This window comes from Primulina tabacum, chromosome 3 (assembly GCF_025594145.1).
Source record: "Primulina tabacum isolate GXHZ01 chromosome 3, ASM2559414v2, whole genome shotgun sequence".
NCBI classification, from domain to species: domain Eukaryota; kingdom Viridiplantae; phylum Streptophyta; class Magnoliopsida; order Lamiales; family Gesneriaceae; genus Primulina; species Primulina tabacum.
In genome coordinates this window covers 9,301,476-9,321,755 of record NC_134552.1, presented here as the reverse complement: position 1 = coordinate 9,321,755, position 20,280 = coordinate 9,301,476, and the positions used below count along the sequence as shown (strand labels likewise).

General features: G+C 40.0%; 1 protein-coding gene across 3 annotated transcripts in view; it reads right to left on the bottom strand.

Annotated features, from left to right (window-relative positions):
* Nucleotides 1-974: 974 nt before the first annotated feature.
* Nucleotides 975-20,280, bottom strand: part of LOC142540036 (mediator of RNA polymerase II transcription subunit 14-like) — a 35,547-nt gene continuing 16,241 nt past the window's right edge. For all 3 annotated transcript variants that reach the window (XM_075645889.1, XM_075645892.1, XM_075645890.1), the window contains exons 7-8: nt 2,914-3,995; nt 975-1,967 (exon numbers count right to left, since the gene is read on the bottom strand). In XM_075645889.1, coding sequence (XP_075502004.1) covers nt 1,187-1,967; nt 2,914-3,995 — 1,863 coding nt within the window. In that variant the 3' untranslated portion in view covers nt 975-1,186. The remainder of the gene's footprint in view (nt 1,968-2,913; nt 3,996-20,280) is intronic.

Here is a 20,280-nt window from a genome sequence, read left to right as displayed (position 1 = left end):
AATGGATGTAAAGACATCATTACTCAATGGAAACATTAAAGAAGATATTTATACGTCACAACCTGAGGTATACACATCAGTAGGAAGTGATCATAAGGTATGCAAACTTCAGATATCAATATATGGTCTCATGCAGGCGTCAAGAAGTTGGAATCTTGATGGCTCTATCAAAGAATTTGGTTTTGCTAAAAATCTGGAGGAACCATGTGTGTACAAACATGGAAGAAAATGAAAACTTGAAAAGAATTTCAAATGTAAGGACTTGAAAGTTAATTGTATTTATGTTTATAAATATAAAGAAATAATATACTCGATCATAGAAATTTTAAACATTGGAGAGGGGCGGATGGACCGTCCCACTGCCACCCCTATGCTCTCGATTTGGAAGCATTATATCTTGATAATTAAAACAAAAAGGATAGTTTGCATTCTAGCTTTTTCCAGTCTTATTCTTGTGTGTAGGGTATTAACTCGATACACTTGTAGGCGGCAAAAGAATTCAAAACAGAATTGAAGAAGGATGGCGACAACTCTTCTGCAGAGCAACCTACAGAGGAAGCTGCAAGTGCCCGTGAAGAAGAAAAGGATAAGGCACTCAAATTTAGAGCCTAAAAAATAGAGTTCTTAAAGTTTTAGTAGTTTTGAAACTTCTCATTCAATCACGTTTTGAGTTTGATGTTGAACTCTGGTGAGGAACTTTACTCCCACTTTTTATTTTGCTCTCTTTCATGTGCCTAATTTTATTTTACTTTATTTTTTCTTGATCTTCTGCTATGACTAACTTTAGACATTGAAGTCATTATAGTTTTATACGTCTTATTAAGTTAGTTTGTAAGAACTTATTTTAAGTGTTCTCAAGTTTTTAGCCCAATGAAATATTTGAAAATTGTTTGTAGAAATTGGAAAACACTTAAAATAAGTTTTTCTAAACAATACATAATCTCATTTGTAAGTACATTTTCAAGGATAAAGTATAAGACCTCAAACCATTTATCTTAGTTGTGAAGAAAAAATATTTTAAATATTTATTCATCCGAACATAAATATTTAATATAACTACACCTATGCTAGCAAGCTCAACGCACCTATAACACTTTCCACCAATAACCCATGTCAGTATCTGTGAGTCCAAAACTTTATATAACATTTGTCGACGCTAAGCAACACAGGCTTTTAAGTCCACAAATCACAACATTCCAAGGCCGTCTCGAAGTCCTTGAAGGCATAGATTCAGTGTTTTCTGTACACTATCAGCGAGAACTCTCAATCTTCCCTGATTACCATCCCCTGAGGAAGACCCAATCGATTCCACGGTTCTGGATATTCTCTGTCGACATTTATCCCATTCATCGACCTGCAACCAGCATGCACGGCCACCATGGCTTCCCTCCATTCCAAGAAAAGTTACGGAAGGATTTTCACCGAAAGAATATTTCAATATCAAGGAAACACAGTATGGCAACCAAGCAGCACCACCTGCAGCATTTACGTGAGGTATGTGGGCCTGATCAAGAACCACCGTCAAAGCAAAATCGACAGAGTTCAGTGCCCTATCGTAAATAATATTGCTTTTGGGTAAAGATGAATTTGCAGAGTTCACGTCCCTATTAAGTCCCATATGATTCTCGAGACAGAGCTCGATTCGAGATTTTTGAGCAGGGGATACATCAGCTCCTTGCCCTTGAGCCAATCCTTTCTTCCACGCAATGAGTTTCAGAAATTCTCTCAAAACTGATATTGGTAGAGTCAATAGAGTAATGAATGAAGCTACCCGAGAAGCATCATATGGCTCCGATGCAACACGACGACTAAAGTAGTCGCATATCTCCCCTATTTCAGATTGAGTTAATTCCTCTTGCGCAGTGACAGAGTTTGGCTGCTGTTGTTGAGAATGATGAAACCGTTTGACACTGATGACTTGGAGGAGGAGTTGAACTCTGTGGACACTGACGGCAAACACATAACCTCTGCAAAAATATTTTATCAAAACTAGAAACCTCTTCAACAATTCATAAACTTATTTAACTAACACTGAAAATAAACTTTATAATGCTTCAGGCAACGTTTTCTTCTCTGCTAACTTTTGTGTGTCGAATGTCTGCGTTATAAATATGTAGGGTTCCACAGAGTAATTCTTAAAAGTTAAAACACGTCATTTTATAATCAAAAACCTGAAATTGTAACATATTAGGACCGAAACTTAGGTTACCTATGGAATGAAAATACTTGGATTACTCGCAAGAGCTAAAAGAAATTAGTGGTTAACCAATCAATGGTTTCCCAAACTAATGTGTCAACCACCAGGAACATCGGATGCTGTAAAATGTATTTTCAACATGATGAAGAAAAACTACATCAGACAAGTTGGGCATGTTATTCAAACAATGACAAATGATACTGTCACGACCTCCACATCGGGCCAGCAAGGGAATCCGAATGTACATGTCTACAAGAGGCACACGCATGGCAGATTCAAGGGCAAAGATTAGGATTCTGTTCTTATCGGTTTATTTTTTTAAGTTATTAGGATTGGGTAGATAGGATCTGGTTTGTTAGGATTTGGAATATGGTTATCATCTCTAGGATGAGATAAACTAGGACTCCTTTGTATTTATTTGCATCTTACGTTTAATGAAAGGCATTCAGAAAATTCCAACCAAAGTGTTACGAGATCGTGAGGTTCTCTCTATCGAGCCTCATACTCATCATCTTTACCATAGGTCGTCAAGGCCGGAAGTCTAACAAAACTAAGGGGAATCTGGACTCCAAGTTTTCCTTTCCCAATAGACCCGTTACTCGATCATTAACGCGGGAACGCGACAGATACAAGGGACATTTTTAAGAAGCTTCTCTTCCATTTCATATTTTTATGTAGTATGTATAGTTGGGAAGACAAAATATAACTTATCTTACCCAACAAAAAAGCGTAGGGCTGGTTGTTCCTGGTCCAAATTCAACAATGCACCTTCATTATCCTTCAAAATTGACCCGAGGATCTCTTTCAAAAGGTCTGGTAACTGTGCAAACAGCCACAGGACTCCAAGATACTTAAGAATACCCCTAAGAACTTTTTTAAGTGCCACAAGTGGAACCCATCCACCACCATATCCTCCATCATCACCAAGTCCAATTATTGCAGTATTCAGCTCTCCTCTAACATGAGCCGGTACGCCAGAACCAGGTGACCTACGTAAAGGGTTAAGCACAGATAAATTCGATTGTCCCGGAAGAGCGTTCCCAATGCGGTTCAGAGCAGCTATTCCATTTCCTGTTCGAGAAATTATCGCAGTATTTGTGAGGTTGGTTCTGTTTGCAGGTGAAGCTGGAAGTTGCGGACCAGAAATGGGATGGGGATTATTTGAATTTAAAATCCCAAGTGCCTGTTGAGCACCAGGAAAATTAGAATCTATGCCATTCAGTTCCTGAGCAACATGCTCCATGATAAACGGTCGAAACTGGGGACATGGAAGTGATCCTCCGACCGGTTGACCAACTTTTGGAGGAGTAGCTGGTTGCAACCAGACCTGATCTCCGGCAAAACACCGCATATCAACTGAAAATTTTTTACGATATATGATCCTGATCCAGTATGGGCCTCGCAGAACCACGGAAACATCGATAGGTAAAAGCGAACTAGGAACAATGCCAGGACCACCTCTCCCAGCAGCAGCAGCAGCAGCTGCTGCTGCCAACATAGCAGCTGCATGGCAGTTTTGAGTTCCAACAGGACCTGATGGTGTGGGTACGCCGGGATTACTGCCAAGCCCAGGTGAAGATTGATTTGTATTTATATTAGAACTGCTAGGCAGTCCCAAAGAAGGCACATAACCACTTTGCTTTGTAGAAGTAGATGGTGCAACAGTGGGAACCCCAGAAACTGAAGCAGCTCGTGCAGGCCTCGTAGCAGCAGCAAGGGCATTCAATGGTCCGGCGGTGAGCCGAATGCAATCCAAAAGGGATGCAACTTCCCCACCATTTACAAAATCTTCTAGAAACTGTGGAAAAATAAAGTTAATTGAGAATGCACAGTAATTAGGGCCAAAGAAAGTGATCCGTTAGATATCTTGACATGGATTAAATATGACAGTATGAAAAAATATCAAGCATTTCAGTAAGCCTCAAAAAACGTTTGGCTAACTTAGCATCCGAGCAAACGGGTCATATTCAAAGAAACATTTACATCAGTTTCAATATCACATGCAAACCTCCCAAAAGTGATAGCAATTGCAAAAATGCCTTCAAGAATATTTCATCTCCTCTAGTTTCTACAACATCTAGCTCTTTGTTCTTTTTGTTTATAAATTTATATTCATCCCCTTTCCATTAGTTATTGTCTCTTATCACCTTTAATCATTCAGTACATTTTCTTTCACGTGAACATATTCAGATTCATTCCATTTCCTTTAGCCCTTGTATCTTTGTATCCTTAAATCATTATATTAGATTTCCGGTTTCAATTTAACTCAATACTTTCAATCATTATCAAAACACCTAATTCAATCTTGTACAGTGAACCTCAGAAATGTCAAAAATAAAATTGTTAGGAAGTTTGCAAATGATAAAAGACCGAAGTTGGTGATAGGACTGTAAATGAAATGGGCCATAAAAATAATGAGAGGGATTATATGTAATGTATATTCTAGAAGAGGGAGTAAAGAAGCACATGGGGCGAGAATATAAGGAGTGGAGTGAGAAGTTAGTTGTTCATGTTTTCTGCATAATTTGGTGACTAGCATGAGCTATAGGGTATCTGCATATTTGTCACAAAGCTTGCTTCTGGGTATTAAGTCATTTTTCATATTAATATATATCCTTTGATTTCAACTAAAATCTCATCGCAATCAAATTAATCTAGTGTGGTTTTTCTTGATTCATAACTGTCCATGACACATTGGTCCAACCTGCCGGATTTCCACCCCGGCGATCATGGCATCAAAACGTTTGGAAGCTAAACTAGAAGCTCTGAAGCGGATGGTGGTGGTAGACGGATTCACCAAGTATGGGCATTTTATCTAGTGAAGCACCCTTTTTCTGCCAGAGTTGTGGCTGAAATATTCATCATAAAGAAGTGGTGCGTCTTCATGGAACCCCTCAATCTATAGTAAGCGGCAGGGATCCGTTGTTTATTAGTCATTTTTGGACCGAATTTTCAGACTACAGTGTACTAAACTCAAAATGAGTTCTGCCTATCACACGGAAACGGATGGGCAAACTGAAGTATTAAATCGATGCATCGAGACATTCTTGCGATGTTTTGCAGGACAACAACCTCATAGATGACTTCATTGGTCCGAGTTTTGGTACAATACCTCGTACCAATCAGCCACAGGTATGACTCCCTTCGAGACAGTTTATGGGAGGAAGCCTCCGACGATAGTTCAAATTGTGCCAGGAGAATCGCTAGTGGCGGCTGTGGCACAAGATTTGAATGATAGAGATGAGCTGATACAACAATTGAAACACAACTTAAACAGAGCACAACATTGGTTAAACACGCAATGTCCATCGAAAGGAATTGTCATTTTAGGTTGGTGATATAGTTTATGTGAAACTTCGTCCGCATCGACAGCAATCTGTCTGTAAGAGGAAATATCAAAAGTAGGCTGCCCGCTATTGGGCCATTCCGAGTTCTTCATAAGGTGAGAGCAGTGACATATAAATTAGAATTGCCAACAGGTTCCAAAGTCCACCTGGTATTCCATGTCTCATGCTTAAAGGGGGCTAGGGGAAAACAAAGTGAGGCGATCAAGTCACCAACTGAGATGGAGGTTGATCTGGCCATTGACTATGAGCCTGAGAAGATCATGGCAAGAAGGTACAAAAAAAAGGCCAATGAGCAAGTTCAGCAGGTTTTGGTGAAATGGAAAGGAAAGACCGTCGAAAAGGCAACTATATATATATCAATGATACACAAAAGCCCAATCTCTCAATAAATCTGAGATTGACACATTCTGAAAATCTTCATAAGCCCAAATCCATGTAGCAATTTTGATTTTGATTTTATCTCAGCACTCGACACTGTTTTCTTCCGTATTTTAAAAAATTCTTCGATTTCTCTCTAACCTCACCGACCAACATATGTCGTGAACCACAACTTGCCAAAAAATTCTTCCCCTGTTGCCAAGTAGTCGTCCCAGATCCATAGCGAATAAATCTTTCGTTGACTTCGGCACCACCCAAACCAAATCCAATTCTTTTAAAACTCTAGCCCACAAGCCGTTCGTGAATGCACAGTGAATGAGCTTATGGTCCAATGTTTCCCTCTCATTCCGACATAACACACCAATTTGGGCACATGAGGGCAACTTCTTTTGCATCATCTCCAAGGTCGGCAACTTACCCAAAATCGGTATCCGCGAGAATAACTGGATCTTTGTTGGAACTAGAACCTTCCAAATAATATAGAAATAGGGAAAATATGGGAAACTAATGTCGTCAAAGAATGACACAAAGAAGTATTTAACTCAGAAAAGACCATAAGGATCCCCACTCCACACTCGGATATCATCTACCTCTTTACTCAACTTTATCCTATCTGTCTAACCTTAATCCTCACTAATTGTTGAAAAGTCAGGTAAGATCGGGAAATAAACTTCCATGGGCATCTCAATGTCACATTTCTTGCTAAACCCGTATCTCAATCATTCTCTTGTAACCCGTATTTACTCACTATGATCTTCTTCCACAACGTCCCACCTTCTTCATAAAACAATTTTTTAGTCTATTCTTCCAATTCAAAGGATGAAGAAAATAAAAGAAATATTGTTTGTCCAAAAAAAGAGCTCATATAGTCCGTGTTCCAGATACTCGGATAAATATCCGACGAAGTAGAAGCATCTCTATTAAGGTGACAGACCAATTCTCTGTACTCCTAACCCCACAAGGTTCCGAGACGGAGCTTATAAAAGGCATTATTTTTTTTCTTTTCAAAAAATACCTCCACCACCATTTCCCCGACATAGCCTAGTTTCTCAAAACAACATTCCCAATACTTAATCCTCCCTTATCTTTAGGTTTGCACACATGTTCCTAGGCAACCAAATGACTACGTGCATCACCATCAGCTCCATCTCAAAGGAATTTCCTTGAAATTTTCTCCATCGCATCCGCAATTCCCTTTGGTACCCTAAAAAGAGATATTGTTTACCAAGGCTATTCAATTTCCAACTTTCAGCCTCGAAGACAAGGCTGTTTGGGAGAGGGAGGATATTGATAGGCTGTAAATGAAATGGGATATAAAAATAATGAGAGGTCCATTATAGGTAATGTATATTCTAGAATAGGGAGTAAAGATATGCATGGGGCTGGAATATAAGGAGTGGAGTGAGAAGTTAGTTGTTCACGTTTTCTGCATATTGGCTCTTTGGTGACGGGTATCTGCATATTTGTTACAGAGATTGCCCTTGGATATTAAGTCATTTATCATATTTAATTAATTCAATATATATCCATTGATTTCAGCTAAAATCTCCTTGAATCTAATTTATCTAGTGTGGTTTGTTCTTCATTCATAACTGTCGCTGACAGTTGGACTTTTCTGAACTTCGACAAATAGAGGCTTGATGTAGACGGAAATTTTTGTTGTTTTTTTATAATTAAAAAAACGATATTATATTAAGATTAGAAAAAATAATAGTTACAAAGACGGACAAGATATCCGCAGATACATAAAAGATAATTGAAACTCTGATTACAACAGCAGCATATAAAGTTCTAATCCTTAACTGAATCTGAAATGGAGAAGTTGTTAAATTTTGAATGCTTCTTAATCCAAACCGAAGCCCTAAATCCGATCTTTTCCCAACACTCTTTAGCTTACTCTGCTATATCGTCGAAGATCCTACTGTTTCGCTCCAACCAGATTGACCAAAATATACAATTGACCGCCACACTCCCAACAAATATTGTCTTCCTTGCCAATATCATGACCAATATCTAAAACAAACAATTCGTACGCTGATCTTGGAGCAACCCATGCCAAACTCAACTCCAAGTCGTGAATGGACAATGCATAAACATATGATCTTGAGTCTCCTCTTTTTTCTGGCATAGTACACACCAATTCGGACAGAGTGCACAAGTTGGCCATCTCTTTTGCAACATATTACAAGTTGGCAATTTACCCAAAACCACAGTCCACAAGAATACTTAAACCTGATGTGGGATTGATAATTTACCAATAGCTTGAAAAGAAAGAAATAGCAGAAAGGCACTGATCGGGAGGAAAGACTCATAAAAAGATTTGACAGAAAAAGACCATGAAGAATCTCCTTCCCAAACCCTGATGTCTACACCACATCGTCCACATCCAACCTAACATTACCTAAATACTCTAACAAAGAAAACTAATTCACTTCCTCGTCACGCAAATCCCCACGGAAGTGCAAGACCCAGGATAAAAAAGAACGAGATCCTTTTCTTGAGTGAACTCAATAATAGACTTGTTATGAAGGGAAGAAATCTGAAATGAAGATAAGTAAAAGTCTTTGAAAGATAATCTCCCCACCACTTATCCTCCCAAAATCTAATGATATTCCCCTTTTAGCCACTACTCTCACTAATTGATGAAAAGCCGGGAAAGTTCGAGGAATAAATTTACAAGCGCTTCAGCATGTAACATTCCTTGCTAAACCCGCATCCGATCCATTTCTTGCATCCCATATTTGCTGACAATAACCTTATTTCATAACGACTCCCCTTCGACAGAGCATCTCTACCACCATTTCCCCAAAAGTGACTTATTCCTCAAACATATGTTCCCAATACCCAAGCCTTCTCTTTCTTTTGGTTTGCAAACATGCCCCACGCAAGACAATGCGAGTCTCCATCAGATCCATCCAATAAAAAATCCCTTGTGATCTTCTCCATAACCTCCGCTATCCCTTTTGGTACCCTAAAAAGAGACAAAGTACATTGGAAGAGCATTCAAAACTGAAAAAATCAAACTTAAACGACCCCCGGATAGAAAGGCTTTATTCCGTCTCGCTAACTTCTTCGACATCTTAGACAAGACATGTTCCCAAAATTCAGTTTTCAAAGAGCTGCCACCTAATGGAACCCCTAGGTGTTTAATAGGCCACTCCTCCCTCCCACACCCAATCTCTCTAGCTAGCACTTCCATTTCTATTTCTGTAATATTTGATTCCCAACAATGGGCTCTTTTCCAAATTGATCTTTAATCCCAACATTCGGCATAATGAGTTCAGAATCTCCATCAAAAAATGCATATGACTCTCAATGTATCGTCCGCAAATTGAATATGTGATACCTCAACTTTCTCTCTACCAACTTCCATTCCTAGGATCCGGTTCATTGCCTTAGCCTTATCCATCAATCTACCCAACACATCTATTACGAGATTAAAGAGGAAAGGAAAAAGTGGATCATTTTGCCGTAGACCTCTCTCCCCCTTAAACTTGCCACTCGGTCTACCATTAACAAGGATTGAAGAAGAAACAGTCGAGATGCATCTCTTTATCCACTTTCTCCATCTGTCCAAACCCTTTATTTTGTAACACAAACTCCAAAAGTCTCTAGTCCACGTAATCATAAGCCTTCTCCAAATCTACCATAAACGCCCATCCTTTTTTTCTTTTTGCATCTTATCTCATCCACCACTTCATTGGCTATAAGGCAACAATCAAGAATTTTGTCTCCCTTGGATGAAAGCACATTGATTCTGTGTTATGGTGGTACTAAAAACTTTCTTCGTTAGACTTTAGACTAGTTATCAAACTGATACCTAAAATCCTTAACCTTAATCTTGTTTCTTCAGGATTAGGAATATGAATGTCTCATTGGTGATACCATTTACAACACCCCCTTCAAAAAATTCTTTGAACACTTGCAACAATTCTCCTTTGACAGTATCCCAACATTTTTGATAAAATGTCACTGTAAAACAATCTAGATCTGGAGCCTTCGATTCATCACACTCAAACACTGCCTTTTTTTTATCTTCTCCTATGAGAAAGGTTTCTCAAATTCATCTTCAGAGTCCAACCTCACTATCAATAGGACTCCAATCCACTCTTTCGATGCCCCATCCCCCACCATCAGGTTTACTGTATAAATTACTGAAAAACCTTATTATTGAAGCTTCAATCTGCATATCATCTGAACCATCGACCCATCATCCAATTCCAACTTATTTATCAAGGACCTGCTCCTGGACTGATTTAGCAATGAATGAAAAAAATTTGTGTTTTTGTCCCCTTCCCTCAACCACCCACTTTTGCTTTTTGACTATCAATCTGATTCCTTCGAAACAACAACTCTTCCAATTCACACTTTGCTTCCTTTTTTTCCTTTGTTAATTCATATGTCCAATTGCCCCCCATTCTCGGTCATCCAACAGTCTGATTTTATTTTCTAACTCCGCATGTCTCCCATCCACATCTCCAAAAACCTTTTTATTCCATTTCAGAGACGTCATTTTTTATGCATTTGAGTTTCCACATGAATTTGTACCTCTCTCACCCCTGAGAATCTATATTGCTCCACCAAAATTCTAATGATGATTTAAAGCTTTTATGACTCAACCACACATTCTCAAATCTAAAAGGTGAAGGTCCCCACTTTACCTTTGAACTATTTAACATAACAGGAAAGTGATATGAGGTATTCTGGGTAAAACTGTTTGTATGTAGAAAGGAAAAAATCAGCCCAACCCCAAAAGAACAAATAATTGTCTAATCTACAGCAAATAAATGTATCCCTGAAGTTATACCAAGTATATTTTAGCATTCAATAAAGGTGGATCGTGCAACTCCAATTGATATCCCATTCATTTCAATTTCGATTGAAACTGAAAACTCCCCAATCAAATTATCCTTGACCGAAACCATTCTCGAATCCCACATCACCAAGATTCCTCCTGACCCCTCCTTATAGCCGGTAAAAATACCCATTCAAGAAATCTAGTTTTCCACAAATTTGCAACAAATCTACTATCCAGCGACTTTTTTTTTTTATAAGAAACGATATTTTATTAATAATTTAATAGATGTTAATAACAATCAGTGGACTAGTGATTCACTGTCAACAAAAGCTACATAAGATCAATACTCTATCATTGATACACATAAGCCCAATCTCTCAATACATCTGAGATCGACACATTCTAAAATTCTTCATGAGTAACAATTCATGTAGCAACTTTGACAAAAATTCTTCGATTTCTCTCTAACCACACTGACCAACATATGATGTGAATCACCACCCGCCAATAAATTCTTCCACTCTTTCCAATTAGCCGTTAACTAGTAACATTACAATGTCTGATAAAAAAACAAAACAAAAAAAACAAAAAAAAAAACATTACAATGTCTGGTCTCTCCTTCTGCAAAACTATACAAATTAATCTCCTTGGTCTGCTCGACCCGCCTCCCCTAATGTTCCAAGAGAAAATCTTCAATTAATCATTACGTAGCCCTTACGAGACGATCATTTCTAATAATTTATCCTGAAATTCAAATTTTTTAATTCTCTGTATTTATTAATTCTTGACCCACTCCCCTCTTTATTCACTAGAGTCACTTTCTCAACCCCGAACTTCGATAGGCAATCAACATTACCTCCCACTTATACTGCGCGCACTCCCGACTCCTTTTTGTCAACTTGAGACATTCTACCCGATTCATCCTCCCTGAAATTATCTCCCTCATTACTGCCTTAACACCCAACAGCCACCATCCTCTTTGACCTAATATACCTTTAGACGATTGATACATTTCCTCAAAACAATATCTTTTTAAGTCATTAAGAATTATGTCTTCCGATTCACCCAAACATTCACCACCCGACATTTGATCCTCCTGATTCATGGGACCTCTCTTTGATGAAAATTCATCCGAGTACCTGATGTTGTCAACATTTGTAAAATATTACCTTCTACGGTAGGTCTTCTCGAAGGTGAGCACTATCTTTTTTATCCCCTTCTTTAATCTAAAGATGTCTACCCCCTTAATATCTTGCATATTCATAGTTTGAATAAATGATCTTCGAAATTAATTGACCCCTTTAGGAATGTTCCTCTTTAAAATCAAGATATGTTTGCCTCCTGATAATGGTGCCGGCATAAAGAAATTACTTATTGGACTGTGCTCCTCCTCCTTAAAACTGTCAAGCTTTTGTTTATCATTCACATCCTCCTCAAAATTCCAATACCCATTTGTTTTCTCATTGTCTTCTTTATCTGACCTCGGCTCTTGATCTGTGCCAACGTTTGTACAAATGCTAGAACCCACTCCATTTTCTTTTCTACAACTATTTGAGTTCCCCCGCCCCGCCCAGCCATCACCCTCACCCCATTTGACCACAACTTGGGCATAAGACTGATGTTCACAAATCTCATAAGCTACAATGTCAAAGGAATCAACCACTAATCGGATCTATATCATGTCAACTTGCGATGGAACTTGCATCACACTGTTAATGAAGCCACCTTCAGGTCCTCTCACTTTAATCTTAGTTGTCAATAAATCCTTAAACCATGCAGTTCCAACAAGCCACCACATTGGTCCCTGATAGTCTTGAACGTATATGTCGCCCACAAGTTCCAAGGTAGTCCAAAAATTCTAACACAACTATTACAGTATTCACACACCAACTTTTTCCTATTAATTTCCTGCTTCCATGTCTCAAAAGACAGAGTAACCCTCCTTTCAAAACATCTCCACAATTTCAAGTAGAAATTAGAATCTTCTACATTGTTCGGCCACCACACTGCCTTGTTAGCTTGGAATGGAAAATTTTCAATCCTCCTTTTGACTGCTTTACCAAGAACAACCTGAACTAACTCCCACATAATGTTAACGTGCTCCTTGGTAATAATAAGTGCTTCATTCCAATTCTTATCCTTACAATGAATAATGTTGTCCTTAGCTTCACCATTCCCTAACAAATGCATCTTCTATGTTTGATTATCTTTCTGAAGTGCATAATTGCTTTCGCTCCATCGATACCGTGTTGCATCGACATTTGTTTCTTCCCGCTCACGAAGTTGGACATATGATTTGCTAAATGTTGCCAGCCTCACAAGTTGTGTCCACTAAGCAAAATGATGTGTTGTTTACTAACATGCTGGATGAATTTAGTCACATATAGAAAGCCGCCTCGCTTGTTGGTAACCTTTGAATGGAGAACACTACATTTTCACCCCTAAAATGACTAAAAGCCGAACATGTGACGTGGTTGTTGATATAGTACCGTAGTTTCGAACAAATCCATTGTGCACTACCAAAGTCTGCTTCTAGCAAAAAACTCGCATTTCTGGTTCTTTCTGTCAAACAAATCGAGTTCACCTCAAAGCTCAGTCTTATCATAAACAGTTTATGTTCAATCTTAACTTATTCCTCCTATCGAGCATGATATTAGTCATGATACGACCTCCAAGGCAAGCGAAACACCCTACTCGGAACACTCATTTCAGTTCCGACTACTGTGGTACGTGACTGAATAAAGCGCGCAGCAATCAAACGGTATGAAAAACTATCTGATGTGGCTAAGTTAAGGGTCCGACGAGGGTTAAGTGTTGGCTAAGGTAATACGCGGCTAGGGCGATCTCGTCTTGAAGAAGGGAGTTAACTTCATAGAAGCCGTCCAGAGACGACGATGGGTAAGGAAAAGGGTTGGTCGGCGAAGTGTTTTGGGCGAAAAAGGGCGACGAAGATGGATGAATTGAAAGGCGAATAAGGGGGTTGACTAGAAGTCGTCCAAAGACAACGACGGGGAAGGAAAAGGGTTGGTCGGTGAACTGGTATAGGCGGAGATGGATGAATGGAAAGGCAAGGATATACTATTTCACCATTGCTCGAGCGAGGGTGGGAAGAACATTTTTTAAAATTCGCTCAGTGAAGAATTTACTAAAAATGAAAATTTTTACTATTTTTATTTCAGTTTGCTAAGACTTGTGGTTCCCTTGTACTGTCTAAGAATTGTGAGGTGAAAAAGCCAAGGAGACAAAAGTTGAACCAGAAGGTATTATTGGCATAGTGCTACCAATGAATTATCTTCTATATAAAAGTGATCCAAGAGTTCATCAGAATCAACTAAAGAGAGGTTGTGCTAATAACAGTTGATTCAAAGCAATAAGAGTGCTAGTTTGAAGACATCAAGTCCTGAAACAGACTAAGCCCTAGAGAGAAATTTTTCAAAAATGCTCTCCCTCGCCCGTCTCCCATTCTATCGGCAATCTTACATCTTTAGTCACTGTCTTCTGCTCCTAATCACCGTCAACCATACCCTCCCTTTGCCTCCGGCGCCGACCACCGGCCGCCGGCAGCCTGCTTCATCCCCACCATATATCGGCTTTTTTCAGCTCGCCCTATCTTTCTTCTCCTGTTGCTTTCTCCTCTCTCCGGTTCGGGTCGTCGATGGAGCTTTTTCTCGCGGGCGGTTTTCAGTTTTCTCTGTAGCCATCAGTCCACCTTCTTTCCAGCGTCCGGTTCTTCCTTGTCAATGGCGTTTTCTGACCTCAGGCTGCACTGAGATTTTTCACTGTTATCTCTTGACTCCAGTTCGCCGTTTTCTTAATTATTTCGAGGTAATGCACGCTCGGATAAGTAGGACATCGCCGCCTGCCTTTAGGCCAGCAGCTAGGGACGAAGTTATTAAGATTGAGTTTAAAGTGTTTACATTGAGGTTGGGTAATAGGGGCTCCTCGATATGGTGGTCTGGTAGAACCAGAAACGCGAGCTATATGCTGGACCTAGATCGAGACGAGGCACGCTGGATCTGTTTAAAACTCAAGGATTTCATTAATATATTCCCTCTTCGTGCTCGGATTTTCATCGCTATAGGGGAAACGCGATTTGTACCCTAGAGAGAATTACAAACAAGCAAGGCCGGTTTCTAGAGATATCCAAATTTAATTTGCTGCGTAGAAAGCATATTATCATTTTGCCTAGTTGTTACAGCTCGGGAGGGTGGAAAAGCATATCCAACATCTTGATCAAGTTACTGTCAGCGTACCCTCTGAGGAAGGATCAACCTATCCTAGATGATGGAAAAGCGCCAGTGAGAATTAACTTCATTCACCAGCTAGATAGAAACAGTGAGGAATTTTCGCCAAGGGAAGCCGAAGGGCATGGAGGACAGTGGTAGGAAAAGGGTGGACAGGAGTTGGCATGAAGCACTTGTTGTCACCAAAGGAAGGGTTCAACATCTCGTGGGAGCAGATTCAGATTGTTCTTGGCGATTCTGTCAATAGGAGGGTTGATTTATTTTCGTTCCAAGCTAATAAAGTTGTATGGTGGCCTTCCAATTCAGCTGAATTCTCATATTATCTAAATCTGAAAAGAGGATTCTTCAATAGAAGGGCGCCTTTGGTCTTTGAGGAGTGGCGGCTAGATATCAACTCGTCGGACGCGGTTTATAATTGTTGCAACAGTTGAGTTAGGATCTTTGGATTACCTTGGAACTTATGGTCACATGACAATTTCAAAGTTATTGGGGATCATTGCGGGGGTTTGAAGGATATTAGCGCTGATACATTATTCTTCAGAGATCTTGGGGCGGCTAAGATCAAGGTGAAAGGAACCAAAGGAGGGTTTATCCAAAGTAGAATGAAGATTCCGTTGAACGGGTGACTACGAAGATTCGAATTGGGGTTGATTCCTTCGACTTACCAGCATATGAGAACTATGAACAGCAATCTTATGCCCAAGTCGTGGTTATGGTGAGCGGATTTTGGCGGGGTGGGGCAACTCAAATATTCGCAGAAAACATGAGGGTAATGTGGACTCTAATAGCTGTCCCATTGAAGGGACAAATGGTTTGGGGGTTTTATCAAAGCAAGCTCTAATCATGGAAGATAGGAGGAAGGGCTTCGGATCGGACATTAGAGAGGAAAGGATGAAAGATGTGCAGGGTCCTGCGCCTCCGAAGAAAATACAAGAACGGGCAGCAGAGAAGGGCGTGATGGCGGCTCCCCCATTGGAGGTAAAGGTGACTAAGATATTACGAAGAATTGTACCAAAAGAAGCCAAAGAATTCAGAAGCTCACCCATTCAATCCGTGACTACCAGAGAAGTCGAGGAGAAAGATAACAGTTTGGGTGATGCTGGAACAAAGACTCTACTGTCTACCCATGGAAAAATTTATAGTAGAAGACAAAATATGAGCATCAACGAGGATACGACAGTCCCTGAAGACGGCGGGTTACCAAATGCTGGTTCTTGGAATCGGGAGGACTTGAGCAAGTTGGGGGAATTTGATTTAGATGACAGAAAAGAACTAGTATTCAATGGATCACAAGACGACATTTTGGAGTATGGATTTTGTAAGGCCCGAGAATTTGATTATCATAATCAGACATGTTTTGGTGGATAATTAAGGTGATTGTAGACGCATTGTATCGGACCGGAAGAGACGAGAAAGTAGATGCAAATTGTGTGCGAGACGAGCTCTCGCGCATATGCGCCACCAGCCCGGCGCATATGCGCGCAATTTCCAGAACCATTGGCGCACATGCGCGAGTAGATACGCGAACATGCACGAGGGGTCCAGAAGACCTCGCGCACATGCGCGAGATGAGGCGCGCATATGCGCGAGGTGTTGAAATGAACATTGCCGAGACCCGTAGGTCTCGCGCATATGCGCGGGAGGTGTCACGCATATGCGCGAGACGTGTAGTCCAAAAAAATAGGACACTTGTCCCTTGCCATGCATATATAGTGTATGTGTCTTCCTTTCCTCATGAATTCAGCAGGCAAGAACCGAGAGCATTCCATAGAAATTCTCAAGTTTCATTCCATCTTTGAATTGTGATTACTCAAGATCTAGCCATCCAATTTTTAATTCAAGTTTATATTTGTGCTCCTTGCATCAAAGGCTACAAGAGGATGTAAGTTTTATTCAATTCCTAGATAGTTTGAAGTTTACATGTTGGGGAAATTCTGATATGCTTGTAGTTATGTGTTCTTGAGATCATAGACATCGTAGAAACGTAAACGGATCGAGAAAATGATAGCATATGACATGATTATGATTTTCAGCATGTATTGAGTTGAGATATGCAGATTTTAAGATGATAATGAGTATATTGTGCTGATTATGAGTTGAGGATTATGAATTGTTGATATATGTTGAGATTTGAGTTGATCGGTATCGAGAAAGTACGTCGTTATGCCGTCGAAATATACCGAGAATGAATATTGCTACGTACATGTATTGGTTGAGTTGAATGTTGATCTTGTATCTATTGAACATTGCCATTTCAGATTCATCGTGCCTCACTTCGACTTCGAGACCTCGACATCGATAAAGGTTTAACAAGAAAGGTATAATTCATGTTTGATTTGGGAAGACACAACTCAAATGAGATCCAATTTGAGTTTCCCAACAAAATCACATACTAGATTGTTGTTTATACTTTGATATGTTGTGCATTGTTTATAGATTCATATTCAAGCCTTTAAGATAGGTGAGTCATTTGGTAGATTCTCCAAATAACTAGACGTTCGGTGGTATCGACGCTTCGGATCAGAATCACTCTGATTGTAGATATTCGATACAGTCAGGACCGAAGTCTAAGAATAAGATGTAACGCCACCCCGAATGGGAGAGTAGGTGGGAGATCTGTTATATCTTATTCACACCGGGATCCCTAGAGTTAGACAAGAATCAAGTCCAAGATATGAGTTGGATTTTTAGTTGATTGTTTTCTATTGCTCATGTTTCATAGACTGTGTGGAACATGTTATTATTGATTTCATTGCATGATAGTATGTTCATGTTTTATTTTGTATATTCATGTATTATGGTTTGTATTCCCTTGCATGATATGCATGTATACGTGTTTTATACTGGGATTTATTCTCACCGGAGTATCCGGCTGTTGTTGTGTCTGTATGTATGCATAACGACAGGTGGGACAGGATCTGGGTCGAGACAGAGATGAGAGGACGAGATAGCGTGGAGATCACGGGCCAAGAAGAGGAACTAGGAATGTTTACTTTTAATATGTAGTATGTTGTGAACTCTAGTTTGTATGATGGAAATAGAACAAGACTTGTATCTATTTATGCTAGAATGAATAAAGATGTTGTTGTGTATGATATATGTACATTTGATACAATGTTTAAAAGAAATTTTTTTTTTACGACCCACATTTTCTCGCAAATATCCAGTTAATCCCAAAAAGAATCGAGTTAGAGCCCGGGTCCCCACAGATTTGATTCCCCCCAGTCTGGTAGCCAGTTCTGTTGTCATTCGGAGTCTTCAGCTCATACCGATAAAGAGGTAGCGGATCTTGAGGGGCTGTTCTCACCATCACAACAAATGTTGCCTCTCAACTTGAAAACGCGAAACCTTTAGTGGGAGAGGTACTACTGTTTCCATTCATCGATTCTTAATCACTCATTCAAACTTCATTCTATTCTACCTGCGTCGTTCTCTGTGTTGGGGCTGTCTAGTGGGTTCTTAGAAGGAGGGCAAAGAATGGTGGATGACAAGTTGGGTTCCAAGAGAGAAATTTCCATAGGGGATGAAGTGGAGATCAAATTAAGTGCCGAAAGAGAGATACCGGATGTGAACCCAGAATATAAATGTTGGGAAGGAGTCAAGAAATCAACTAGTGTCTCAAGCAGAAAGTAAACAGGTTGAAGTGTGGGATTAATTACGAGAAAGGATCGACTTCGAAGGGTCCAAATGCGTTGTTATGAAAATTTACTCTTGGAACATTAGGGGTGGAGGGGCAGCAAGGAGGGAACTAGTTCGCACTGTTATACACAATGAAAAACCGGACATCGTGGTGCTTTTAGAAAGTAAGAAACAAGCGGTGGATCAGCATTTCGTTGCAAGCTTGTGGGAGTCCAGATTCGTTGATTGGATCAGTTTACCTGCAATAGGGAGATCGGGGGGTATTTTAGTGATGTGGGATCCTAGAGTTGTCTGGTCGTGTTCAGCGATAATCTGATTGGGGATTTTTCGGTTTCGATTGAGATTCGGTGGAATGACGAGATCAAATGGTGGTTCTCAGCCATTCACTGACCATGTAATCCAAGAGATAGAGAATTCTTTTGGGATGAATTAACGGGTTTTAACTCTATCTGTGGTGACAAGTGGTGCTTGGGAAGAGACTTTAATGTGGTCAGAAACACATGCGAAAAGATGAATAGCACCTCAAATACCACGAGCATGTCATGTTTTGATAATCTGATTGGGAAATGGGTTTTCCATGACCCACTTTTATTGAATGCAAAGTAAACGTGGTCAAATTTTAGGGCCAACCCGAGCTGCTGCCGCTTAGACAGATTCTTTATTTCCGGGGATTGGATGGATATTTTCCCCACGTTCAGACTTCCCAAAATTACATCGGATCATTACCCAGTAATGTTTGATACCACTAGGTTGAGATAGGGTCCTGCTCCGTTCAGATTTGAGAATGCTTGGTTGTCTCACCGTAAGTTAAAAGAATCACTTTTGTCTTGGTGGAACAATGGGGTTAGTCAGGGGTGGGAATGATATAAGTTTATGAAGAAACTCAATGGAATCAAAGTTGAGGTGTCCAAATGGAATAGAGAGGTCTTCGGAGATGTGGATGTCAAATACACGGAATTGGTTAACAAAATCAAACAGTTAGATGAGTTAGGGGCTTGGGGAACTTGGTCGGATATTTTTCATAAAGAATAAAAGGCGGCAAGGTATGAACTGGAAGTTTTGTCGATTAGAAGGTTCCAGATGGAAAGCCAAAAAGCAAAAGTGAGATGGTTGAGGGATGGGGATCAGATTTCCAAATTTTTCCACGCTTTACTGAATAATGGAGGGAATAGATCAATGATAGACAAGGTGGAGATGGAGGACGAGTCTGTGGTTACAGAGGAGAAAAAGATTGAAGAGACCATTAGCAGTTTCACCAGGAATCTTTATAGGAAATCGGATGGTGATGGGGGGTTTTGACGTGTGGCAAAACAAATAGAAAATTAATGTGGGATTTTCTGTGGGACGGAGCCGATGAAGAGGCGCATTGCCATGTCGTTGCTTGGGATCAAGTTTGTAAAACTAAAGACAGGGGAGGTCTGGGCTTGGGGAATATTCGTTTGAGGAACAAGGCACTTCTAGGGATATGGTGGTGGAGATGCTTAGTGGAAAGGGATTCTTTGTGGAAAAAAGTTATCAAGAGCATTTGTGGTCTTCAAGATAATGGGTGAGACGTGGGGTTGGCTAGGAACTCGACCTTTAGAAGTCCTTGGAAATTTATCTCTCGCTCTTACCCGGCTTGTCATCAGTTGATTATGGTGGTGCTCAAAGGGGAGAATCACATTCATTTTTGAGAGG